Source organism: Salvelinus fontinalis, chromosome 9 (genome assembly GCF_029448725.1).
Source record: "Salvelinus fontinalis isolate EN_2023a chromosome 9, ASM2944872v1, whole genome shotgun sequence".
Classification (NCBI taxonomy): domain Eukaryota; kingdom Metazoa; phylum Chordata; class Actinopteri; order Salmoniformes; family Salmonidae; genus Salvelinus; species Salvelinus fontinalis.
Window position 1 is genome coordinate 25,866,880 of NC_074673.1, and position 25,372 is coordinate 25,892,251.

Consider the following 25,372-nt stretch of genomic DNA (forward strand, 5'->3'; position numbering starts at 1 on the left):
TCAAATAAAAGATTACATTCTGTACTGTCACTTCATATAAAACATTTGATCTCAAATCCAAAATGCTGGAGTATAGAGACAAATTTAAAAGTTGTAGCTTCATTGTCCAAATAAATACGTAGAGGAATATATATATGTGTTTAAAAAAACAAGCGTTTAATCATTAATGGGTCTGTTGCTCCATCCAAAGGGGCCCTTCTGAGTCAACAGAACAGACAGTCGATCTGAAATAAACAGGACCTTTGCGTTTGACTGCTGCCTGTTTGTGGACTAAATAGCTGCTCTGTGTCCAAGGGCTTTGGAGGTGACTGGTTTGTGATAGCCTCATGAGAAGGACACGTAGTGGGTCTGAGAACCATGTAACGTGTACAGTAGGCTACTGTATTTTCTCCACTATTAGATTGTATTGCTTTCCAGTGGTGTTTTTGAGTGAGGGTATGGTTACCGATAAGGGTGCAATTTCCATTGGTTTATCGTGCTGGACATGTTGTAGTGTGGTCATAACCAATAAACACTGCCAGAAGTAATGGTGCTACAGATGCAGCATGTTTTGGGGTGTCACAGCAAAGCACAGACAAGTGTTGAATGGCTTGCTTCATATACTGTATAGTATGGCCCTCAAAAAATGAATCACCCTTACTTTTGTAGTGTACAATATGCTATCTCTTTTCACTCCTCGTGCACGTTCACCCTTTCTCCTTTCACCTCATGTTTAGTTATTGATTGTGAATGGAAAAGCTGACTGTTTACTATTTTGAACCACCTCCAAGGACTGTCGCAAAAATGCCAATGAATATGAACCAATAACAAGGTCCATAACCTTGAACCGTTCTCAGGTCTATCTGTCAGAACAACTTGTTAACATACTGTACAATAGCAGATAACAAGAATATAGCAAGCTGACACAGCATTCCCCTCTGAAAATCCCTACAACCAGTCTTATACAGGATAGAAAGAACAAGTAATAGCCTATATTGAAATTACACGCTTCAATTCATTATTTTTTATTCATTATATTCATCCTGAGTTACAGCTTGAGCATTCCACTTATAGTAGCCCATTTTAAATCAGGAATTATAATAAACACAGTGTTTGCCTACACAAATTACTGTAACCTAAAGTGTCCCACTAATTTGCTAGTTATCAATCAATGTGAGAATGAAGCAGCTTACTGATGGATGTGTTTAGAAACAGAACAGATAACACATTTTGTGTCATAGTGACAGATAAAGACAGTCCAACTTCCATGGGAGGAAACAGGTGTGAATGTGGTTTTTATTAAGGTGTTCAATTACTCATGGCAAAGAATGTTTACCTTCAAACCATACATGGAATTTACCGTAAGGCCTTGTGTGTGAGGTGACATTTGACCTTGTGTGTGAGGTCAGTTTGAGGTGTACATGTTGGAGTGTAAATAATTACGTCCACACAAGCCTGAAAGCAGCTTTGCCACCATTTACAATCGGATAAATTGTGTTTCAAACTGCACGATTTATTTTGAAATAAAACAATTGACGAATTGCACTTGATGGTGGATTTACCACAAAGAACTTTGAAATGAACAATCAGTGGTGGAATGAAAAACAACTTGGTTTACATTACTCAATGATCCATAGTTAAGACTTAAGACTTGTTCAGTGTGGTTACTTTTTTAAACAATAAACCTCGAATAGATCATATTAGGTTAAAAGCTGGCAAATCTGAAAATAGTAAAGTCCATATATTAAATCAACTATTCCGCAAACAATAGAAGGACAAATAATTAAATACTGTACAAAAAACAAAAAAATCCATGTATCACTGATTTTATAATCCCAAAAATAGCAATAATATTGATCCCATTTAATGTTGACTAAAATGTAATTGCATCAATAGATTGCAGTAGTTTGAGGAGTAGTCATTCTACCTCTTATTTACATTCAGAAATGGTTTATTTATTTTTTGGAATAAACATGAATATCAAATAGATAAACAGTAGATGATTGCATGATGATATGTGACATCAACCCACTCCATGAGATATTGAATTGGAGAATATGTGCAGTTTTACCTTCCACAGTACATGTGTCTTACTGAGAGCTTACAGCACCAAAATTACACATAGCAATGTTGAAAATAGTGCATTAAAGGGGAACAGTGGGACTAGGGCCTGCTAAGGCATGGACAGCAGGCTGAATGCTGTGGTAGAGTGTCATCACTGAACAGTAGCAAATCGGTACAAGCAACAAAAAAGGCAGATCATTTTAACATTGTGGTCTTCTTATTGGAAAGCAAACCAGTCACATTCATGATATGCACATACCCCTTAGTTGCATAGCTGACACCAAACAAAGCTATTTACATTAAATTAAAGGTAAGCCACACTACAGTAGGTTCCATCTGCACTTACTGTGCAAAGGAGGTTGGTCAGCAGTTGTAAGGAAGAGAGAGAGGTATGACAGAAGTGCTACGTTTCTTTAAATTCCGATAAATTGAGTTAAAAACATGTTAGTGTATCAAAACCATGTGTCATAGAAATTCTGATGTGGTATCCGTTTATGAATATTTGTATGTTTGATTGATCTTGCATTTGATCAATCGGTTTTTATGTACAGACCAATAATGTAGAAATGAGTGCTTGATAAATAAAAACTTGATGTTGATTAGATTTATAATGACATAAAATATGAATGTATTAATTTGTCATGTCTGATGCTGCCTTCAAGTGCTGTCGGAAATTTGGAATTACAAGGTTCCGAGTTGGATTTTTTAAATTTTTTTATTTTTTATTTTACCGTTATTTTACCAGGTAAGTTGACTGAGAACACATTCTCATTTGCAGCAACGACCTGGGGAATAGTTACAGGGGAGAGGAGGGGGATGAATGAGCCAATTGTAAACTGGGGATTATTAGGTGACCATGATGGTTTGAGGGCCAGATTGGGAATTTAGCCAGGACACCGGGGTTAACACCCCTACTCTTACGATAAGTGCCGTGGGATCTTTAATGACCTCAGAGAGTCAGGACACCCGTTTAACGTCCCATCCGAAAGACGGCACCCTACAAATAACCACTTGAACGATCCTCCAAGTCAAAGTGGGAAAGTGGGGATAATTTTGATTCGCAAGTTTATGATTTGTGACATTTCATCACTAGCCTTTCCCATGATAAATCAAAGCCATTTTTCACAATGTTAAACTTTGACAATGTGGATAATGTAGCTAGTTTAACATTATTGTTGAAAATGTTAGTACGCTAGCTTACTTTATTATTATCAATGTTAGTTAGCCCATCTAGCTAGCTAAAATCTTATTGGACTGATAATTGTTCTGACTTCAAAACTTGAACACAATTATGTCGTTTTTTACGACTTCACAAATGGGAAATATGAGATTCCAAGGAGCAATTGAAGGCCGCATTTTACCCAAGTTGAATACATTCAGGTAGCGGAATATATATATTTTTACATCAAATATTGTAATGAGTTCCTACCAGACAAATGTGTCTAATTTGTCTCTCATTTGACAATACTTTGTAACTGAAAATGTGACCTCATCATCAGGGACCACACAATAATGAAAAGATTTCTTAGTGTGAGGTAAAACCGTCAAATGGACAAAATGTGACCCATTTCAGGAAGCTAGGCGTAAGTCACACGTCACTACTTCACAGGAGAGGCATTTTAACGTAATTATTATTGTTTTTTTTGGACAGAAATTCTTTCTGGAACATGTGAAATTTCATGTGCCTTAATAACAAACGTGTATGCCATCTGTAAATACGAATAAAATTGTTAAATTACGAGCCTAGTTGGTTTAGCCACGGAAAAAGACAGGAACCTTCCCGCTAGCCATGATTGGCTGAGATAATGGACGGGCTGGACATGCCAAGATATGAGTTCAGATTGGTCTGCCATGTAGCACGTTTCTGTCTTTAGCTAACATGAGCTGCTCAGTATGTGTAGATAGTCCTTGCTACCACAGCTTTTTTTAAATATATAACATTAGTCATGGAGAACTGCACAAGTTTTGCTACTGCTCTCAACAGCATTGCTGCCCAGAATGTAGCTGGTGCTATTGACAAAGATCAGTGGGAAAAAGTTGTGATGGACTACTTTCTGTACACAATCAGTGTAAACCGGAATGACTTGACACAGCAGGCCAAACAAGCTGTACAAACAAAACGTAAACGACACAGTACGTCTTACTTAGTTAAAAGGGTTCCAGTCTGCTGTGAAGCGTTCATCCATGTATACAGGTAAGAGTCTAGCTACATATTATAGGTTTCTAATTTTGTCAAAGCTGTTTTCATTGCAAGTTAAAGCCTACTGTTAGCAAGCTAGCGAATGTTAGCTTGCTGGCTCGCTAGCTAACATTACGTTACATGTATGATCTGTGTAGTAATATTATTCATATTTCAGAAAAACATTTGCATGGCTAGTTATAGCCTAATGTTAGCTAGTTGGCTAACATTTAACCAAGTTGGTTAGCTTTGGCTACCTGCAGATTCATACTACAGCATTTCATGCATGGTAGCTAGCTATGACAATCCGTTTGTATTACTAATACTATGGGTTTAGTTTATGGTTCACATGTCTAAACAAAATACTCCAATTTGCCAGATGATTACATGACCCATCAAATTAGCCAGGTGTGACTGGGGGTGATTACAGCCATCTATTGGATTTCATGAACATATGTACATGTCTAAACAAAAGTGACTGGACACTTTCTATTTTTGATATTGCTACTATGCAAATACGCAAGTAACCATTTACATCTTCTGTATCCTGTGCATGTGACAAATAAACATTTTATTTGATATAGTGTGTGTTTACAATAGACAGTAATGTGAAGAACAGCATGACCTGCACCAAAGTCAGATTAGGATATAGGCCAAGGACTAGATAAAGTGTATTTTTACCTGGTGTTTTTCCTTATTGTAAGCTACTACTTTCACCACTTTTAGTCTTGAAATCTTTGGTTGTTTACTACACTACCTTACTCACTCTGTTTAGCACATGGTCTCACATGTGAATCATTAAAGAGATGGGTGGGGCTTAAGAGGGTGTGAACAATGTTGAATAGGTGTAGACAAAGGGCCATTTTCTCAAAAGTTGTTCAACTTTCAAAGCAGAATTACTTTCCCATTGTTCCTCAACGGCAGAGTATGATGTGCCATTTTTTTTTAGCTCTGACTCTCTACTTTTATCCTATGTAAAAAAACACAATTTCAAATTTTGCAACATAAGACCTAATAGAGGTGGTCGTCACAAATGACCAAACAACAACAAAAGGTCAGTTTGTGGTAAATGATAGATGCTGTAACTTCTTTTGTAACTTCTCAGAAGAATGACCACTGATAGTTCTGCCGGGCTGTGTGAATTTTACTCTTCTTCCTTCACTGGATGTTGACGTGAAGGGGAAGTCCTGCAGTGCTGCTCAAGTGACCGTGCCACCCTATTCCCTGTAGTAGTAGTGCACAGTGAATAGGGGGTCAATAGAGATACTTTTGTGTCCTGGTTCTATAACCTTTTCCAGAAGTGGGCATTTGCACACTCCACGTCATGGATATAAAAGCATAGGATTGGTGTAAGCAATGACTGGATGGAGTTTCCACCAGAGGAGACATGTGGGTGGAGCTATAGGAGGACGGGTTCATTGTAAGAGTTGGAATGGAATAAATGGAGCAGTATCAAACACATAAAACATATGGAAACCACATGTTTGACTTCGTACCATTCATTGCATTCCAGCCATTACAATGAGCCCTTCCTCCTATAGCTCCTCCCACTAAGCCTTCTCTGGTTTCCTCTGGTTTTCTATGTGAGAAAGTGTGCAAGTGCACACTCCAGGAAAAATGTGGAGAATCTATACAGCCAATGCCCCTGATTATTAGGGCGCATCACTGATACTGCTCCTGGTAGTTCCCATTCCCGTGGTGCGAGTTCCCATCATCCTTATCTTCCTGCATGGTGACTCCTCTGTTCTTCTTCCAGCCTTGTTTGCGACCCGATGAGTTCTCTGTGGTTCCATAGCTTTTCTTGGGTGCAATGGCAATCTCGGTGTTGAGCTCTGTCTCTTCGGCCAGCTCATCCTCGTCGATAATACCGACCTTATCTTCGCTGGTGCTCTCTTGTTCTGCCCATTCCTGCTTGTCGCCTGAGGCGAAGATAGCATAGAAGATGACCCCTGTGTAGTGCACCATGGCGGCTATCACAAACACGTTCTGCCACTCCAGGCGGGTCTACGGGGAAGGGGACAGACATGAGTCAGTGACCAAACTGTCACACACATACTGTAACTTTTTGATGTAACATTTGATATGAGTGACAATGTTGTAAAATAAGTATGTCATAGTCTAGTGCACCAGTCATGTTACTTACATATGGTATCCATATTAGGAAGTCCCTTAGGGGGAGTTTTGTCTGACAACTGAGGGACTTCCTAACATGGATGCTGAAGTCTTATCCTTGCAAATTTTGCTCATCTCATTGACAGCTGTTAGAATGTATCTGTAATGTTGAATGTTACAATACCTTGTGTTTAGTCAGTGCTCCAACAATAAGGGGGCACACCATTCCAGACAGTGTGCCAACACCATTGGAGATGCCCATTAGGATACTGGCATAGCGAGGAGCAATGTCCAGGTGGTTTACATTGAACCCTGAGGATGCCATAACAAGTACAATATATCAGAATAAATTGTTTACCCCACTGTAGAAGCATATTTGGGAAAAGCGCTACATAAATCCCATTTATTATTTGATATCGAATACCACACACTATTGATGCTGTCTCTTATAAATGTTGTTTTAAAAATGTCAATTTGAATGAATAAATAACCATTTAGCCAAACAGTAATGTAATGCACCAAGTCAGGAGGAAAACCCTAAATATCCGTCTTACTCTTACTTGCCCCATACAGGAGTAAGAGAAGGATAAAACCCCACACTCAACATTTATTCATGGGCTCAGGACTTTACAACAGAAACACACAAATAACCATGTTTGGAACTTGATTTGACTGAATACGGCTTTTATACATTATAAATAAATTTAAATGGTGCTGAACTGAAGCTTTATACCTGAGATGGCAAAGCCACTGAAACCCACAGCTAGCACCAGGAAGGAGATGGCAACCCCACGTGTGTGACTGAACCCCACCACCAGCAGCAGAGTCGCCTCCATTCCAAAACCTACAGGGGTCACAGGGCAAGGTCAAAGGCCACCTTATCAAATCCTGATTGGGATGCAATGCTTTACTAGTTTTATCAGACCTGATACAGTACCATATACAGAAAACAGTGAACATTCCTACAACGTTAGGTAACATTCCAAGGAAGTCTCAATTTTGTTTTCAGCTAAAGTCAGAGATAATATTCCACAAATGTTTTCAAAATGTCAACATTAGGAGATGGAAATGCCATAATTGTTATAAAAAAGTATAGAGTCACGTTGTATCAGTGCTAGTTTTATGCCCTACCTAAGTACATTGTAAGGGAAATTAAGTCATTCTGTCCTGGGTACTATACCTCCGCAGTTCATGATTTTCCGGACGTTTGTAGTTGACATGATTTTACGACTGCGTAGGAAGTCGGCTAGCTGGCCACCGATAGGCACTACGATGGTCATCACCATGTGAGGCACAGCAGACAGGAGCCCCACCTGTGAGGAGGAACAAGACAACACCCAGAAATAATGGTAAGAGCATCAGGCTAGAGGATGAGTTGATTATTTTTATTGGCTGTGTAGTGCTAACGCAAAAAACTAAATGTGCACTCCTTGTGCATTATCTACCGAGAGAATTCTCTTTGATTATTATCACAGCCGTGTATATCCCCCACAAGCAGACACCTTGACGGCACTGAAAGAACTTAATTGGACTCTATGTAAACTGGAAATCACATATCCTGAGGCTGCATTTATTGTAGCTTGGGATTTTAACAAGGCTAATCTAAAAACAAGGCTCCCTAAATTTTATCAGCATATTGAATGCGCGACCCGGGCTGGCAAAATTCTGGATCATTGCTACTCTAACTTCCGCGACGCATACAAAGCCCTCCCTCACCCTCATATTCGTCAAATCTGACCACGACTCCATTTTGTTGTTCCCAGCCTATAGACAGAAACTAAAACAGGAAACGCCCGTGCTCAGGTCTGTTCAACGCTGGTCTGACCAATCTGATTCCACGCTTCAAGATTGCTTCGATCACGTGGCTGGGATATGTTCTGGATAGCATCGGACAACAACATTGATGTACACGCTGATTCGGTGAGCGAGTTTATTAGAAAGTGCATCGGTGATGTTGTACCCACGGTGACTATTAAAACCTTCCCCAACCAGAAACTGTGGATTGATGGCAGCATTCGCGCAAAACTGAATACAAACAGTGTAGCCATTCCCTCCGCAAGGCAATCAAACAAGCTAAGTGTCAGTATAGAGACAAAGTAGAGTCGCAATTCAACGGCTCAGACACGAGACGTATGTGGCAGGGTCTACAGGAAATCACAGACTACAAAAAGACAGCCACGTCACGGACACCGATGTCTTGCTCCCAGACAAACTAAACAACTTATTTTCTCGCTTTGAGGACAATACAGTGCCACTGGCACGGCCCGCTAACAAAATCTGCAGGCTCTCCTTCACCGCAGCCAACGTGAGTAAAACATTTAAACGTGTTAACCCTCGCAAGGCTGCCGGCCCAGACGGCATCCCTAAACGCGTCATCAGAGCATGTGCAGACCAGCTGGCTGGTGTGTTTATGGACATATTCAATCAATCCCTATCCCAGTCTGCTGTTCCCACATGCAAGAGGGGCACCATTGTTCCTGTTCCCAAGAAAGCTAATCATAACTGACCTAAACGACTATCGCCCCGTAGCACTCACTCCAGTCATCATGAAGTGCTTTGAGAGACTAGTCAAGGATCATATCACCTCCACCCTTCCTGACACCCTAGACCCACTCCAATTTGCTTACCGCCCCAATAGGTCCACAGACGACACAATCACAATCACACTGCACACTGCCCTATCCCATCTGGACAAGAGGAATACCTATGTAAGAATGCTGTTCATCGATTACAGCTCAGCATTTAACACCATAGTACCCTCCAAACTCGTCATTAAGCTCGAGACTCTGGGTCTCGACCCCGCCCTGTGCAACTGGGTCCTGGACTTTCTGACGGGACGCCCCCAGGTGGTGAGGGTAGGAAACAATATCTCCAGCCCGCTGATCCTCAACACTGGGGTCCCACAAGGGTGCGTTCTCAGCCCTCTCCTGTACTCCCTGTTCACCCATGACTGTTCATGCACGCCTCCAACTCAATCATCAAGTTTAAAGACAACCCTACATTGGTAGGCTTGATTACCAACAACAACGAGACGGCCTACAGGAAGGAGGTGAGGGCCCTCGGAGTGTGGTGTCAGGAAAATAACCTCACACTCAACGTCAACAAAACAAAGGAGATGATCGTGGACTTCAGGAAACAGCACAGGGAGCACCCCCCTATCCACATCAACGGGACAGTAGTGGAGAAGGTGGAATGTTTAATGTTCCTCTGCGTACACATCACGGAAAAACTGAAATGGTCCACCCACACACACAGCGTGGAGAAGAAGGCTGAAGAAATTTGGCTTGTCACCAAAAACACTCACAAACTTTTACAGATGCACAATCGAGAGCATCCTGTCGGGCTGTATCACCGCCTGGTACGGCAACTGTTCCGCCCACAACTGTAAGGCTCTCCAGAGGGTAGTGAGGTCTGCAGAACGCATCACCGGGGGCAAACTACCTGCCCTCCAGTACACCTACAGCACCCGATGTCACAGGAAGGCCATAAAGATCATCAAGGACAACAACCACCCGAGCCACTGCCTGTTCACCCCGCTATCCTCCAGAAGGCGAGGTCAGTACAGGTGCATCAAAGCTGGGACCAAGAGACTGAAAAACAGCTTCTATCTCAAGGCCATCAGACTGTTAAACAGCCTTCAATAACATTGAGTTAGTCTCTAGCCACTTTAATAATTAGAAATTGGATGTAATAAATGTATCACTAGTCACTTTAAACAATGCCACTTTATATAATGTTTACATACCCTACATTACTCATCTATATGTATATACTGTACTCTATACCATCTACTGCATCTTGCCTATGCCGTTCGGCCATCGCTCATCCATATATTTATATGTACATATTCTTATTCATTCCTTTACACTTGTGTGTATAAGGTAGTTGTTGTGAAATTGTTAGATTACTTGTTAGATATTACTGCACGGTCGGGAACTAGAAGCACAAGCATTTCGCTACACTTGTATTAAAATCTGCTAACCATGTGTATGTGACCAAATAAATTTGATTTGCTCTGATTTATTAATATTATGTTCAGTGTCATGCCAAACATTTCTCTAACATACTGTACTTTCTTTCATGGAAGACATAATCTAGATGTTGAAAATTATGATCCATTTGAGTCTGATGATAATTGATTCCACTTGTACTGCTTAGTATTGTATACAATGTGTTGTCCCATTTGCTGAGCTCTTTCAACGTTTATAGGCACCTTTACCGTTTTTTTTACAATCCATGATCTTGGCTCTCTAACTGATGACAGAGTCGAGCAGGTGTCTTTGCTGATGAAGCGTTTAACTGATGAAGCGTTTAACTTTGAATGTGAGTTTGCATGACCTCAGCTCAGCCTGTCAGAAAACCATCCATAATAGATTAGTTTAACAGAGAAATTACGCAACAAAAAAAACAGGCACATGGACTGCTGGTCAGAATTGCCATTATGTCCAATTCGCCCCTGATTGTGGTCCCATTTTTCATGGATAACAAATTGCATAGAGACTTAGATCTATACCTGTAACGGCAGCCTTCCCTCTCTTCACTATAAGAGAGGGTGAAACAGGGATCGGACCAACACGCAGCGTAGCCAGTGCTCAACATGTTTAATTAACAAAACTACTGTGAACACTAAACAAATACAAAATAACAAAAGTGGCAAACCGATACAGACCTATCTGGTGCAGAACACAAACACAGAGACAGGAAACAACCACCCACAATCCCCAACACAAAACAAGCCACCTATATATGATTCTCAATCAGGGACAACGATTGACAGCTGTCTCTGATTGAGAATCATATTAGGCTGGACACAGAAACAGACTAACTAGACACACAAGATAGAATTCCCACCCAGCTCACGTCCTGACCAACACTAAACAAGCAAAACACATAAGAACTCTGGTCAGGACGTTACAATACCACACAGAGTGACTGTGAGACCAACCTTGCCGATGGAGAAGCCAAACACCTCCTCAAAGTAGGCTGGTTGGCTGATGAGGAGCAGATAGAAGGTCCAGCTACGGCAGAAGTTAGCCACGATGATGGCATAGACAGGCATGGAGGTGAAGAAACGGCGCCATGGAGTCTTGAATTTCTGTGGTGGGCCAGAGAAGAGGGACCTGATCTCACTGACTCATGGCTCAATTTCATGGGTCAATTTCAGGGGTCAACCTGGGTTATGTATTGGGTTATGTTTTAATTTGTCAAACTTGTCACCAATTTCAAGGGTCAACTGCACTCAAATGGGTAGCCTGTGCATTACTGTTGTTAAACCTGCTTATGTCTCCATTTATGTTTTCATTTGTCAAGCTTGATAACATCTTATATGGGTGTCATAAAACTTCTCTAAGTACAGTACTTACAAGAACAGAATATTTGAAATAACATAAATCTTATACCTATACTGAACAGAAATATCAACATGCAATAATTTCAAAGAAGTTACTGAATTACAATTCATATAAGGATATCAATCAATTTAAATAAATAAATTAGGCTCTAATCTATGGATTTCACATGACTCACATGATATCACATCACATGATATGTACATTATCTGTTGGTCACAGATACCTTAAAAAATCCTAGGGGAGTGGGTCAGAAAACCAGTCAGTACGTGGTATGACCACCATTTGCCTCATGCAGCGCAACACATCTCCTTCTCATAGAATTAATCAGACTGTTGATTGTGGCCTGTGGAATATTGTCCCACTACTCTTCAATGGCTGTGCGAAGTTGATGGATATTGGCGGAAACTGGAACACGCTGATGTACACCTCAATCTAGAGCATCCCAAACATGATCAATGGGTGAAATGTCTGGTGAATATGCAGGCCATTGGAGGAACTGGGACATTTTCAGCTTCCAGGAATTGTGTACAGATCCTTGCGACATGGGGCATTGCATTATCATGCTGAAAGATGAGGTGATGGCGGCAGATGAATGTCACGACAATGGGCCTCAGGATCTTGTCACGGGATCTCGTATCTCTGTGCATTCAAATTGCCATCGCTAAAATCGTGTTCGTTGTCCATAGCTTATGTCTGCCCATACCATAACCCCACTGCCACCATGGGGCACTCTGTTCACAACATTGACATCAGCAAACCACTCGTAAAACATCAGGTCATACATGTGATCTGCGGTTATGAGGCCGGTTGGACGTACTGCCAAATTCTTTAAAACGACGCTTCCAACGTCGTTTTAGAGAAAAACAGAAAAATGTAAATTCAATTATCTGGCAACAGCTCGGGTGGACTTTCCTGCAGTCAGCATGCCAATTGCATACTCCCTCAAAACTTGAGACATCTGTGACATTGTGTGACAGATGTCTGGGCCATCTGTGACAAACTGCACATTTCAGAGTGGCCTTTTATTGTCCCCAGCACAAGGTGCACCTGTGTATTGATCATGTTGTTTAATCAGCTTCTTGGTATGCCACACCTGTCAGGTGGATGGATTATCTTGGCAAATTAGAAATGCTCAATAACAATGATGTAAACAAATATGTGCCGGAATTTGAGATAAATGTGCTTTTTTTGCATATGGAAAATTTCGCGGATCTTTTATTTCAGCTCATGAAACATGGGAACAATACTTTACATGTGGCATTTATGTATTTTTTCCGGTGTATGATACTCTATACTAATGCATCTGACCGCAGCCAGATCGAGCAGAGGCATACCTCAGTGGCGCTCAATATTTTGACACCCTCGCCTATGGTGGTCTCTATGTAGATCCTCTCCTCATCGCTTATAGTGGGGTGGGCGGCTGGGCTCCCATAGGCAAGCAGGAGCCAGAAGATGTACCATATAATCCCAAATACACCTGAATGCATAGAAATACAAAAAACAGTTTATCATCCATGCTCATATCGTCATATGGATATAACAAAAAATAGTCTGTGTAACTGACAATTAACCTGTAAGTCTATGTCGTTTTTTGTTTGAATTGTTTACGTGTTCGCTATGCGGGGGAAATGATAAAACAAGCGGAACTACGTGGCTAATAACTGTTGTAACGGGGATCATTATCGTAGCAACACACCTTTGGAGTGAAGGCAATCCCGCGCTGTGTTAGCAAAATTTTCATGTCATTGGGTGTAGTTCGTAAAGGTTGAAGTGTGTATGTTAGGATGGTAACGTTATAATAATTAAGGATGAAGCGTGAATTCATGCCAGGAATAATGTATGAAGTTTTTATTTCCTCCCTTCTATAATAAGCAGTCAATTAGGTATTTTTCCTTTATTCATGTGTTTAATATGATACTTTTATAGCTCCGGCTAAACTGTTTATGTATGGAAGCACTTCAGAGTTATATCAAGCTAATAAGTCACTCGTAAGACAAGAAGGTTGTAAGAGTGTGCTTAACTGTATTTTTATTTACTTTATAGTTGTCACGGAAGGTGATCATTCTGACTAAAACTACAGAATAAAGCCGGCAGTTAAATCAAGGAACGGTTGTGCTCGTGGTTACTGGAGGGAGCTACAGTCTGTTTTCAACAGATTTACAGATGATTTTTCATATTGTAAATGTGAAGCTTTTATGGGCGGTTTCCTGGACACTGTTTAATCATAGTCCTGAACTAAAAAGCATAGTCCTGGACTAAAAACAAATCAATGGAGAATTTGAATTGAAAATCTGTTTATTCCAAGAGTAGGCTTAATCTGTGTCCAGGATTTGTAAAAGATCATAGAGATGGAAAGAAGGAACATCTCATTCATTGGCTCATCTCTCCTGCTGACATGAATGGAATTATATGATCCCTCCTTATCCACCCCACCAGAAATAGAAATCCTGAAAGTCCTGTAAATTTGGTGAAAGCCTATGTTCTATCAGTGGGTAAAATATACAAATTCCCCATGATTTAACTTCTAAGTGGTCTATCCGTAAAAATCTGGAAATTGTGTAGGTACACGTCATAGCTACATCATCCTCATCACTGGAGATGAGGGATAACACATTTCATAACACTTTTAAAACAGTTATCTGCACTCCATATCGCCAAATTAGCCAATATATGGTATAGGCATACTTGTCTAGAACACATCCATCCGTTATATTGCATAGATGTGCTCAATTTAAACAGTGTGTACCAAATTATTCAACTCCCCTTCTCCTTCAAGTACTGTACCATATGTCGCTTTGCGCTCTATGTCTGTGGGGAAACATAGATATTACAGAACGGAGGAGAGAGGAATCCCATTGGGAAATGAATGGAGAAACGTCCCACCCAACTGACTGTCGACATCACATTCATGTTGTCATGCTGCGTCACGCGGCTGTTAAACTAATCGTCACACAATCCCTTCTCAAAGTCAGGGTATGAGTCGAGAAACCTGCCTATTTTCCTCGAAGGTATGTAATATCACGATTCCAAAGCTGTACGATATTACAGAGAACAAGTTAATTATCTCACATATTGGAAAATATTTGCAATGCTGTACTTCTTGTTCACGAAATACATGCTAATGTTCAGTTTTTGAGCAAGCACCCAATTGATTCCCATTCACTCCTCGAAGGAGAGCTTTCCTTGTCCCAGAATCGCTCAGAATGCACCGCGCGGCCCATTGGCGACGCATGGGCAGTGTACACAATGGGCTAATACGATTCTAATCTCTGAGGGAAAGAAACGTACTCTGCTCTCGCTCTGGTCAGAGACGAACTGCAAGTTGGACTCAGTGAGATAGACTCCTAAATTGATATTGCAGTTTTTTAAGCCGATTTTACAGGTCGCTAGCTACTTCACATGCTGATAATGGCTTTGGTATTATTGTGTGTAGCTTTGTTTTATACCGAGCTAGCTACCCAGCCAGCTCAGAGGGCATTGCATTGTGGGTTTTGTAGTAGATTTGAGCTGCAACAGATTTCCCAAAACAATTTTCACATATTTCTACCAAGCTTGTTATAACGACACAATGAAACATTTGTTCACAAAATTTTTTTTTTTCACATATTAGTGTTATTTAACACTGTTAATCATAGGAATTAGTGGTTTGGGGTGGATTATCCCTTTAACCCATAGGAAGTCCCACACAGTTGACAACTTTAAAATTATGAAAGCCTTCAGTGGCGTTGCACATGCTAAACAGGCTTCGTGACAAGTGCGCCCTCTATCCATCTCTATGTAAGTGATACACCAAATCCGTAAACACGGGCACCCTCATAGATATCATCCTAACTAACTTGCCCTCCAAATACACCTCTGCTGTTTTCAATCCAGATCTCAGCAATCACTGCCTCATTGCCTACATCCGTGGGGCGGCAGGGTAGCCTAGTGGTTAGAGCATTGGACTAGTAACCGGAAGGTTGCAAGTTCAAATCCCCGAGCTGACAAGGTACAAATCTGTCGTTCTGCCCCTGAACAGGCAGTTAACCCACTGTTCCTAGGCCGTCATTGAAAATAAGAATTTGTTCTTAACTGACTTGCCTAGTTAAATAAAGGTAAAAAAAAAATCCGTAATGTCCTTGCGATCAATCGACCACCCCTCATCACTGTCAAACACTCCCTAAAACACTTCTGCGAGCATGCCCCATTCAAAAAAAATAGAACTAGGAATAGATATGGTTCACTCCAGACCTGTTCTCCTACAGTTCTGTATGAGCATCGAATAGCCCCCGTGATATGCAACTTTTCAGGGAAGTTAGGAACAAATATACACAGGCAGTTAGCTAAGGCTAGCTTTTCCAACAGAAATTTGCATCCTGTAGTACACACTCAAAAAAGTTCTGGGACACTGTAAAGTCCATGGAGAATAAGAGCACCTCCTCCCAGCTGCCCACTGCTCTGAGGCTAGGAAACACTGTTACCACCGATAAATCCACTATAATTGAGAATTTCAATAAGCATTTCTCTACGGCTGGCCATGCTTTCCACCTGGCTACCCCTACCCCGGTCAACTGCCCGGCACCCTCCACAGCAACCCGCCCAAGCCCCCACCATTTCTCCTTCACCCAAATCCAGATAGCTGATGTTCTGAAAGAGCTGCAAAATCTGGACCCCTACAAATCAGCCGGGCTAGACATTCTGGACCCTCTCTTTCTAAAATGATCTGCCGAAATTGTTGCAACCCCTATTACTAGCCTGTTCAACCTCTCTTTTGTATCGCCTGAGATTCCCAAAGATTGGAAAGCTGCCACGGTCATCCCCCTCTTTAAAGGGGGTGACACTCTAGATCCAAACTGCTACATACCTGTATCTATCCTACCCTGTCTTTCTAAGGTCTTCGAAAGCCAAGTTAACAAACAGATTACCGACCATTTCGAATCCCACCGTACCTTCTCCGCTATGCAATCTGGATTCAGAGCTGGTCATGGGTGCACCTCAGCCACGCTCAAGGTCCTAAACGATATCATAACCGCCATCGATAAGAGACATTACTGTGCAGCCGTATTCATTGACCTGGCCAAGGCTTTTGACTCTGTCAATCACCACATTCTTATTGGCAGAAATCATTTGGTTTCTCAAATGATTGCCTCGCCTGGTTTACCAACTACTTCTCTGATAGAGTTCAGTGTGTCAAATCGGAGGGCCTGTTGTCCGGACCTCTGGCAGTCTCTATGGGGGTGCCACAGGGTTCAATTCTCCGGCCGACTCTCTTCTCTGTATACATCAATGATGTCGCTTTTGCTGCTGGTGATTCTCTGATCCACCTCTACGCAGACGACACCATTCTCTATACTTCTGGCCCCTCTTTGGACACTGTGTTAACTAACCTCCAGATGAGCTTCAATGCCATACAATCCGTGGCCTCCAACTGCTCTTAAATGCAAGTAAAACTAAATGCATGCTATTCAATCGATCACTGCCCGCACCTGCCCGCCCTTCCAGCATCACTACTCTGGACGGCTCTGACTTAGAATACGTGGACAACTACAAATACCTAAGTGTCTGGTTAGACTGTAAACTCTCCTTCCAGACTCACATTAAGCATCTCCAATCCAAAATTAAATCTAGAACCGGTATCCTATTTCGCAACAAAGCATCCTTCACTCATGCTGCCAAACATACCCTCGTAAAACTGACCATCCTACCGATGCTCGACTTCGGTGATGTCATTTACAAAATAGCCTCCAACACTCTACTCAACACATTAGATGCAGTCTATCACAGTGCCATCCGTTTTGTCACCAAAGCCCCATATACTACCCACCACTGCGACCTGTATGCTTTCGTTGGTTGGCCCTCGCTTCATACTCGTCGCCAAACCCACTGGCTACAGGTTATCTACAAGTCTCTGCTAGGTAAAGCCCCGCCTTATCTCAGCTCACTGGTCACCATAGCAGCACCCACTCTTAGCACGCACTCCAGCAGGTATATCTCACTGGTCACCCCCAAAGCCAATTCCTCCTTTGGTTGCCTTTCCTTCCAGTTCTCTGCTGCCAATGACTGGAACGAACTGCAAAAATCACTGAAGCTGAAGACTCATATCTCCCTCACTAGCTTTAAGCACCAGCTGTCAGAGCAGCTCACAGATCACTGCACCTGTACATAGCCCATCTGTAAACAGCCCATCTATCTACCTCATCCACATACTGCATTTAATAATTGATCTTGCTCCTTTGCACCCCAGTATCTCTACTTGCACATTCATCTTCTGTACATCTACCATTCCAGTGTTTAAATGCTATATTGTAAATACTTCGCCACCATGGCCTATTTATTGCCTTACCGCCCTTATCTTACCTCATTTGCACTCACTGTATATGGACTTTCTGTTTTCTTTTATCTACTGTATTATTGACTGTATTTTTTGTTTATTCCATGTGTAACTCTGTGTTGTTGTATGTGTCGAATTGCTTTGCTTTATCTTGGCTAGGTCGCAGTTGCAAATGAGAACTTGTTCTCAACTAGCCTACCTGGTTAAATAAAGTTGAAATAAAAAAATATGGCAAACTAATTAGAACTGGGCCTTGACCTTTTCTAGACCTCAATGATTTTTTATTATTCAAACAAAATGAAAGATTAATTAGGTAGCAATCCCAGACAGGAAAACATTAATTTCAGTCAATTAATCATGTGATTAGATCACAACAGAGCTACAGAAGTGATATTGAAATGCAGCTGGCACAAAGAGTCTTATGAGATTGTGCATATATCTTAATCAAATAACAGTTTAGATCAAATGGACAAAACTGATGAAGCAAAACAGAGAACAACCTGAGACTAGTGTAATACTGATGGTATAATGTGTTGCATGTCACACAAGTGACACCTAGTGTAATACATGGATTGCTGCTCAAATGGGAATCACCCACCCACTTTATCATAGTTAGGCCTGGTCTTGTGAATGCTGTTCTGAAGTCATGTACTGTAAGTCATTTGAGATTGGATACACATTTAGCAAATCAATAGACAGTTTTCCCCCTATCGCTAGTTAGATCATAGACATCTCCCTGTCTTACAAAGATTACTGTCTTTGGTAATGTCAGCCATCTGGAGTATCTGAATTTAGGTGAATGCATTTCAATGATTTTCCCTACCCAAACTCAATATGAAATCCTTGATCTGCATACCTGTATGAAAGAATTGTAAATCACAGCTATTTCATTTAACAATTTGCCTTTTATATAGAGTTTTTGAATCTTACCATAGATATAGAAGACTGAGGGCCATCCAACAAACTGAACCAGGACTCCTGCTAAAGGCATGGCAATCACAGCACCTGCATAGGAACCTGGAACCAAGGAAAGGGAAATATGACCATGCCGCTATTGTAGTGCTGTTCTGTCTGGTGTGTAATGGGACTCCATCTAAAGGAAACCCCAATAAAATGATTAAATAGGGATGCCAAGGTATCACAACGATCCAGAGGTAGGTGAAAAAACTTTGACTATTAGATTATCATCAGTCTGCAGCCTCTCAGCAACTCTTCTTCAACACAGGACTAGAAAAACATCTCTTAGAAAAAAGGGTTCCAAAAGGGTTCTGTGGCTGTCCCCATAGGAGAACCTTTTTTTCCCCAGGTAGAACTCCTTTGGGTTCCATGCAGAACCCTCTGTGGAAAGGGTTCTACATGGAATCCAAAAGGGTTCTACCTAGAACCAAGCGTGGTCTACCTGGAACCAAAAGGGGTTCTTCAAAGGGTCCTTCTATGAGTACAGCCGAATAACCCTTTTTGATTATAAATAGCACCTTTTTTTCTAAGAGTATTCCATGTCTCATAGGTCATCTTGGTAAGCGTAGATGCAACAGCAACCATATTGGACTCATCAAATTAGGACTCATTGAAACTGTCCTTGGGAGAGGATGTTTTAATGTATATTATATTATCTGATGGCCTTATAAACACTCTCGATTTGTAGAGGCCCGGGAGCATGATTGTGCTTTTGGACAGTAGGCAATATGACACTTCATTTGGGTTGAATGGGAGAGGACCTCCTTCAGAGAGTGCAGGTGAAGCGCGTGAGGGCAATCTTTCATTCAGAGGCGATGTCAAGAGGGTTTGGAAGCGCCAGTTGTCATGGCACCAGTTTATTATGAAAGATGGCTGTTTTAATTCATTTTCATGGGGAACAACAGCCGACATCTGCAAAACAAAACAACCTTCCCAGTCCCTATTTTCAGCCATTTTACCACAATGCTAAACATCTCTAGACAGAGAACAATGATATATCTATTCAATGGATTCAGTTAAAGGCCCAGTGCAGCCAAAAACGTGGTTTTCAGTGTTTTGTGTACACTGAGTATACAAAACATGCGCTTTCCATGGCTCACACTGACCAGGTGAAGCTATGATCCCTTATTGATGTCACTTGTTAAATCCACTTATATCAGTGTAGATCAGTGGACGCTGCAGAAGGGAGGATGGCTCATAATAATGGCTGGAACAGAGAAAATGGAATGGCATTAAACAAATGGAAACCAATTAAGGTGCCACCAACCTCCTGGGGTGTAGATGAAGGGGAGGAGACAGATTAAATAAGGATTTCTAAGTATTGAAACAATTGAGACATGGATTATGTATGTGTGCCATTCAGAGGGTGGATGGGCAAGGCAAAATATTTAGGTGCCTTTGAATGGGGTATGGTAGTAGGTGCCAGGCACACTGGTTTGTATCAAGAACTGCAACGCTGCTGGGTTTTTCACGCTCAACAGTTTCCCGCGTGTATCATGAATGGTCCACCACCCCTTGTAGAGTTCACGCCCTAACAAATTGGGCATTCAAATGAAACTAGTACTTTTGGTTGTCAGGGAAAACATGGAGTAAAATGTACATTATTTTCTTTAGGAATGTAGTGAAGTAAAAATTGTCCAAAATATAAATAGGAAAGTACAGATACCCCCCAAAAACGACTCGAGTAGTACTTTAAAGTATTTTTACTTATGTACTTTACACCACTGGAAAAGACCGCCTGAAATTTAAGCTTGTTTTGGTGGGATGGAGGTTTTGACCTGCCTGGTGACATCACCAGACGGCTATTTTGTTAATAGACCAATAAGAGAGTTCCCAACCTCTGCCATTAACAGCTAGTTTTCAGTTTTCCCTCCCCACTCAGACCACTCTGAGACAGTCCAAGCAAAATTCTTGCTTGAATTGCTCTTTACTAAGAATCTATTTAAAAATATATTTTTTACAATTTTAATTGAAAACCATCACAAGCTATATACTTGTTACTCAGAAATGATTTGATATTGAGATAAAAATTGATGCATTAGGCCTTTAAACTAATAGGGTTGACTGTGGTTATGGGTTCAACAGAAAGGCAGGCAGGGTATTTTTGAATATCCATTTGATTTACTGAATTAATTACATTTTTGTTTTCCAGTCTTCTACCACATCTTTTCACATGAAAGTTTTGCTATTGTGGAAAATCGTCAGCACAATTTCATAAAGCTCAATTGGATGGGAAGAAAAACAGTTGAATGGAAAGAAATTCGATTAACTTTATTTGACTCAAACATTGCACCTATATTAAGCTTGTCAATTTTCATATCACATACCACAGAATGAGGTGGTGGCCAGTCGACTTCTCTCCAGGGGAGGGGCCCATTTGGCCCACATCCCATGGCATGCAGGGTAGGTAACACCCTGTACAAGAAACGTTATATGGCATCATTATTCTGAATAATCAACCTGAGTAAAGAGATACAGATAAACATGTGTCTCTGTACTGTCTACATATGTACTGTATATGAGCTTGGTCAAATGATCAGTCATTATGACGACGACTGTTGACACCTTTAATTGTGCTACATTTAGTAGATTTGGTGAGATTTTGGCTTAGATCCGACCTGAAAGTGTCAATGAAATCTGGCAACACTGAAGACGACTCACCTCCACCAAGCCTTGCAGGATGCGGACTAACATGACACAGCCGTAGTGCCTTCTGGCTGCTGAAGGGATGAACATATTCAGTATGGACGTGAGAAAAATGGCCGCCCCAAACACTCTGTGGAAACATTACATTATAGTGTGACTGGGTTGTAGACAACAATGGCGTACAAAAGGGTAGCATTGCACGTTCTTTCAATAATGCATACAAAATGACATATGAGCTAAAAATACTGTGAATGTAACATAACAGGTACTTAGACCATTATAAAAGCTTGATGGAACATTGACCAATTGTGACATACAACAACCAGGTCAACAACAACCCACCACATACTGTCATGGTTTGTACTGCTGTAGACTTAAATGTTATTAACAGTCACAGTTGAAAAAATGTGAGCACCAAAGACTACCTCCATTAACTCAACACCAATCATCAATGTTCCTGAATTAGTCAGTCCCTCCCAGGTCTCCCCTATCCTCGAATCTAGCCGTTTTAGGAGAATACGGTATGATCTCTGGCACTGCAAGACTAGTTCTCCCCTAACCTGCCCTTCTGGAAGGTGCCAGCTTAAAATGACCAATCCAACATTACAATATGACAGATCTAATATATCTGCCTTTGAAGGACAGACAGAGATACAGAGATCCCATACGATTATGCTTCATTACCATTGCTCCCCTCTTTCCTCGCTCCACCCCTCCCTTTTCCAAAACCGGGTGTAAGTGACACTTGTAATATTCCAGTGGCTGGCGTCTCAGGGAGAAATCAGAGGCAGGATCTTTCATTATTAACTCTGTCAATGGTGTGTCCTCTTTTCCTGTGAAACTTTTATTACAGGACTGCTATCGGCCCCATCAGATCTGCACGCTCATCACACACACACACACACCAGACGGCTTTACCCCTTGCTGCTTTAACCCTTACCTAACACACACACACACCAGTTTAACCCTTACCACACACACAAACACTACATGCCTTTTTCACTTAGGCTCCTAAAACGTTTCTCTTATAGGTCTGACTCCACACACTGACTAACAATTCCAAATACCCTATCTTTCTGTTCTAAACCTCACCACACACATTGACTGACTGCCTATTTCAGACACCCAATCTGTCTGTCCCTGCCCTCAGCACAAGTATCCATTCCAAACCCACCCTTGTCACCTATTTAACCCTCTGTAGTCCACCCACAAACCAGTTCTATCAAAATACCTTACATTTCCCTTTAATTTCAGAGTCTCAAGGAGGGAGATCATTAGCGGTGGGAAGGCCTAACCTGTTGGCGGCCAGCTTGTTGGAGATGAAGCCTCCAGGGATCTGTGTGACGATGTAACCCCAGAAGAAGGAGCCATGGATCAGTCCCACAGTCTCTGGGTCCCAGTTGAATTGAGCTGGCTGGGGAACAGAGTAATATAATATAGGGTATTTAACTGGTTACGAGTTCTTTCACATAAAAAAGTGTGTCTGTGTGTCGGTGTTGGTGTTGGTGTGTGTGTGTGTGTGTCGGGTGCTATTGTGAAGTTAGAGATTGAAAATGGAGTCAGAGGACTGTTTGGGTGATTCTGCTGTCCTTCAGAACAACGCTTTAACTTTTCCATCCAAATATCAGCTGTTGAATTACAATGCTACAATGCTACTATAAAACATAATTCAAGGGTTTGTTCATCTCCTATCATGTTCCCCTGTTTCAGGAATGGATGATTAATGGAGTTGATGACTGGCTAACCGGTGATGCTAGATTAATCATTGATTATTGACTATTGTCGTCTAAGAAGCCTATTTCACATGCCCATTCACTACTATGGAGTGATATAAAAAAGGTATGTTTGCAAAATTCATTCACTGGCACTGCTGGCACTGATATCATTCTGTGGCGAAGGCCCACTAGGCTTGTCTCTCCACTGGTGCACTCTCCAAATTCCCGCCAATTGATCAAACGCATTGTTTCTGTATTGAAAATGTTTTATGTTTTCTCAAGTTAAACAACATACACTGCTCAAAAAAATAAAGGGAACACTTAAACAACACAATGTAACTTCAAGTCAATCACACTTCTGTGAAATCAAACTGTCCACTTAGGAAGCAACACTGATTGACAATAAATTTCACATGCTGTTGTGCAAATGGAATAGACAAAAGGTGGAAATTATAGGCAATTAGTAAGACACCCCCAAAAAAGGAATGGTTCTGCAGGTGGTGACCACACACCACTTCTCTGTTCCTATGCTTCCTGGCTGATGTTTTGGTCACTTTTGAATGCTGGCGGTGCTTTCACTCTAGTGGTAGCATGAGACGGAGTCTACAACCCACACAAGTGGCTCAGGTAGTGCAGTTCATCCAGGATGGCACATCAATGCGAGCTGTGGCAAAAAGGTTTGCTGTGTCTGTCAGCGTAGTGTCCAGAGCATGGAGGCGCTACCAGGAGACAGGCCAGTACATCAGGAGACGTGGAGGAGGCCGTAGGAGGGCAACAACCCAGCAGCAGGACCGCTACCTCCGCCTTTGTGCAAGGAGGTGCACTGCCAGAGCCCTGCAAAATGACCTCCAGCAGGCCACACTTTGTAAATAGGCCTTGGAACCACAGCTCCACCTATGAACCAATGCTGCTTCATTGCCCTTACAACTGCTATCCTACAAGGTTCCTATTATACACACCCCATAATGCACACATAATGCACTATGGGTTCTTTTTTTTAAATCATTTTTGGTACATTTACACCTTTTACTCCCCAATTTGTAGTTACAGTCTTGTCCTATCACTGCAACTCCCCTACGGACTCCCCTACGGCTTCTTGACACACTGCTTGTTTAACCAGCCGCACCAATGTGTCGGAGGAAACACCATCCAACTGGCGACCGGAGTCAGCTTGCAGGTGCCAGGTCCACCACAAGGAGTCACTAGAGTGCGATGGGACAAGGAAATCCTGGCCGGCCAAACCCTCCCCTAACCCGGACGACGCTGGGCCAATTGTGCACCGCCTCTTGGGTCTCCCGGTCACGGCCGGCTGTGACACAGCCTGGGATCAAACCCGGGTCTCTAGTGGCGGCACTAGGGAGGCCCCTATGGATCATTTATTTATTTTATGTCAGTGATTTCCGTCTTTCTCTCTCACCTGGAGTACAGGTGTCCCATTGATGTAGACTGTGTTGTTGTTGACCATCTCCACAATGGCCACCCCCAGGTTGCAACGGATGCCAAAGGAGATGCAGAAGCCCAGTCCGCTGAGAATGGCGATGATGTAGCGCTTGGGCAGGCCGCAGCAACCGCAGTCAAACAGAGGGGCATTGTGGCGAGGAGCCACCGGTTGCCCGTCCTCCGTGAGCTCCATCTGGTCATCCTCGTCCACATTGGTCCCATCAATTTTCCTGTAACACAAAACATGGGAGTTGAGAAAACAGTCAACGTTCCTACAAAGTTCAACAGGATGACATTGGTAAGTGTTTAATGGATGACATTGTCATACTACACTACACAGGCCTACTACAATCAAGTATGGTGTATACAAAAAGTATTTGTATACCTGATACCCTTGAATGACACTTTACATGAAATCTACTATGATCTTTAAAAGACAGGAAGGAGAGGGGACTGCCCACTACCTATGAGAGTTACAAGGTGAACTCAGCATGCCATTCTGAAAAGGTCACTGTGCATCTGATATTTGGTTCCCTCTCACCATCCTCCCCACTTCTGTACACCTGTTCCACTACCCAGTGTCCCTCTCTGCCCTCATCCCGCAGCGAGCAGGAATTGC

At 41.9% G+C, this 25,372-nt stretch overlaps 1 protein-coding gene across 1 annotated transcript in view; it reads right to left on the minus strand.

Moving 5' to 3' along the window:
- Positions 1–1,249: 1,249 nt before the first annotated feature.
- The window catches only part of slc17a8 (solute carrier family 17 member 8), a 33,320-nt gene continuing 9,197 nt past the window's right edge, over positions 1,250–25,372 (minus strand). The window contains exons 2-12 of the mRNA XM_055933862.1: positions 24,731–24,983; positions 22,894–23,012; positions 21,614–21,728; positions 21,280–21,367; positions 18,926–19,012; positions 13,020–13,162; positions 11,280–11,429; positions 7,515–7,647; positions 7,068–7,178; positions 6,519–6,646; positions 1,250–6,226 (exon numbers count right to left, since the gene is read on the minus strand). Coding sequence (XP_055789837.1) covers positions 5,885–6,226; positions 6,519–6,646; positions 7,068–7,178; positions 7,515–7,647; positions 11,280–11,429; positions 13,020–13,162; positions 18,926–19,012; positions 21,280–21,367; positions 21,614–21,728; positions 22,894–23,012; positions 24,731–24,983 — 1,669 coding nt within the window. The 3' untranslated portion in view covers positions 1,250–5,884. The remainder of the gene's footprint in view (positions 6,227–6,518; positions 6,647–7,067; positions 7,179–7,514; positions 7,648–11,279; positions 11,430–13,019; positions 13,163–18,925; positions 19,013–21,279; positions 21,368–21,613; positions 21,729–22,893; positions 23,013–24,730; positions 24,984–25,372) is intronic.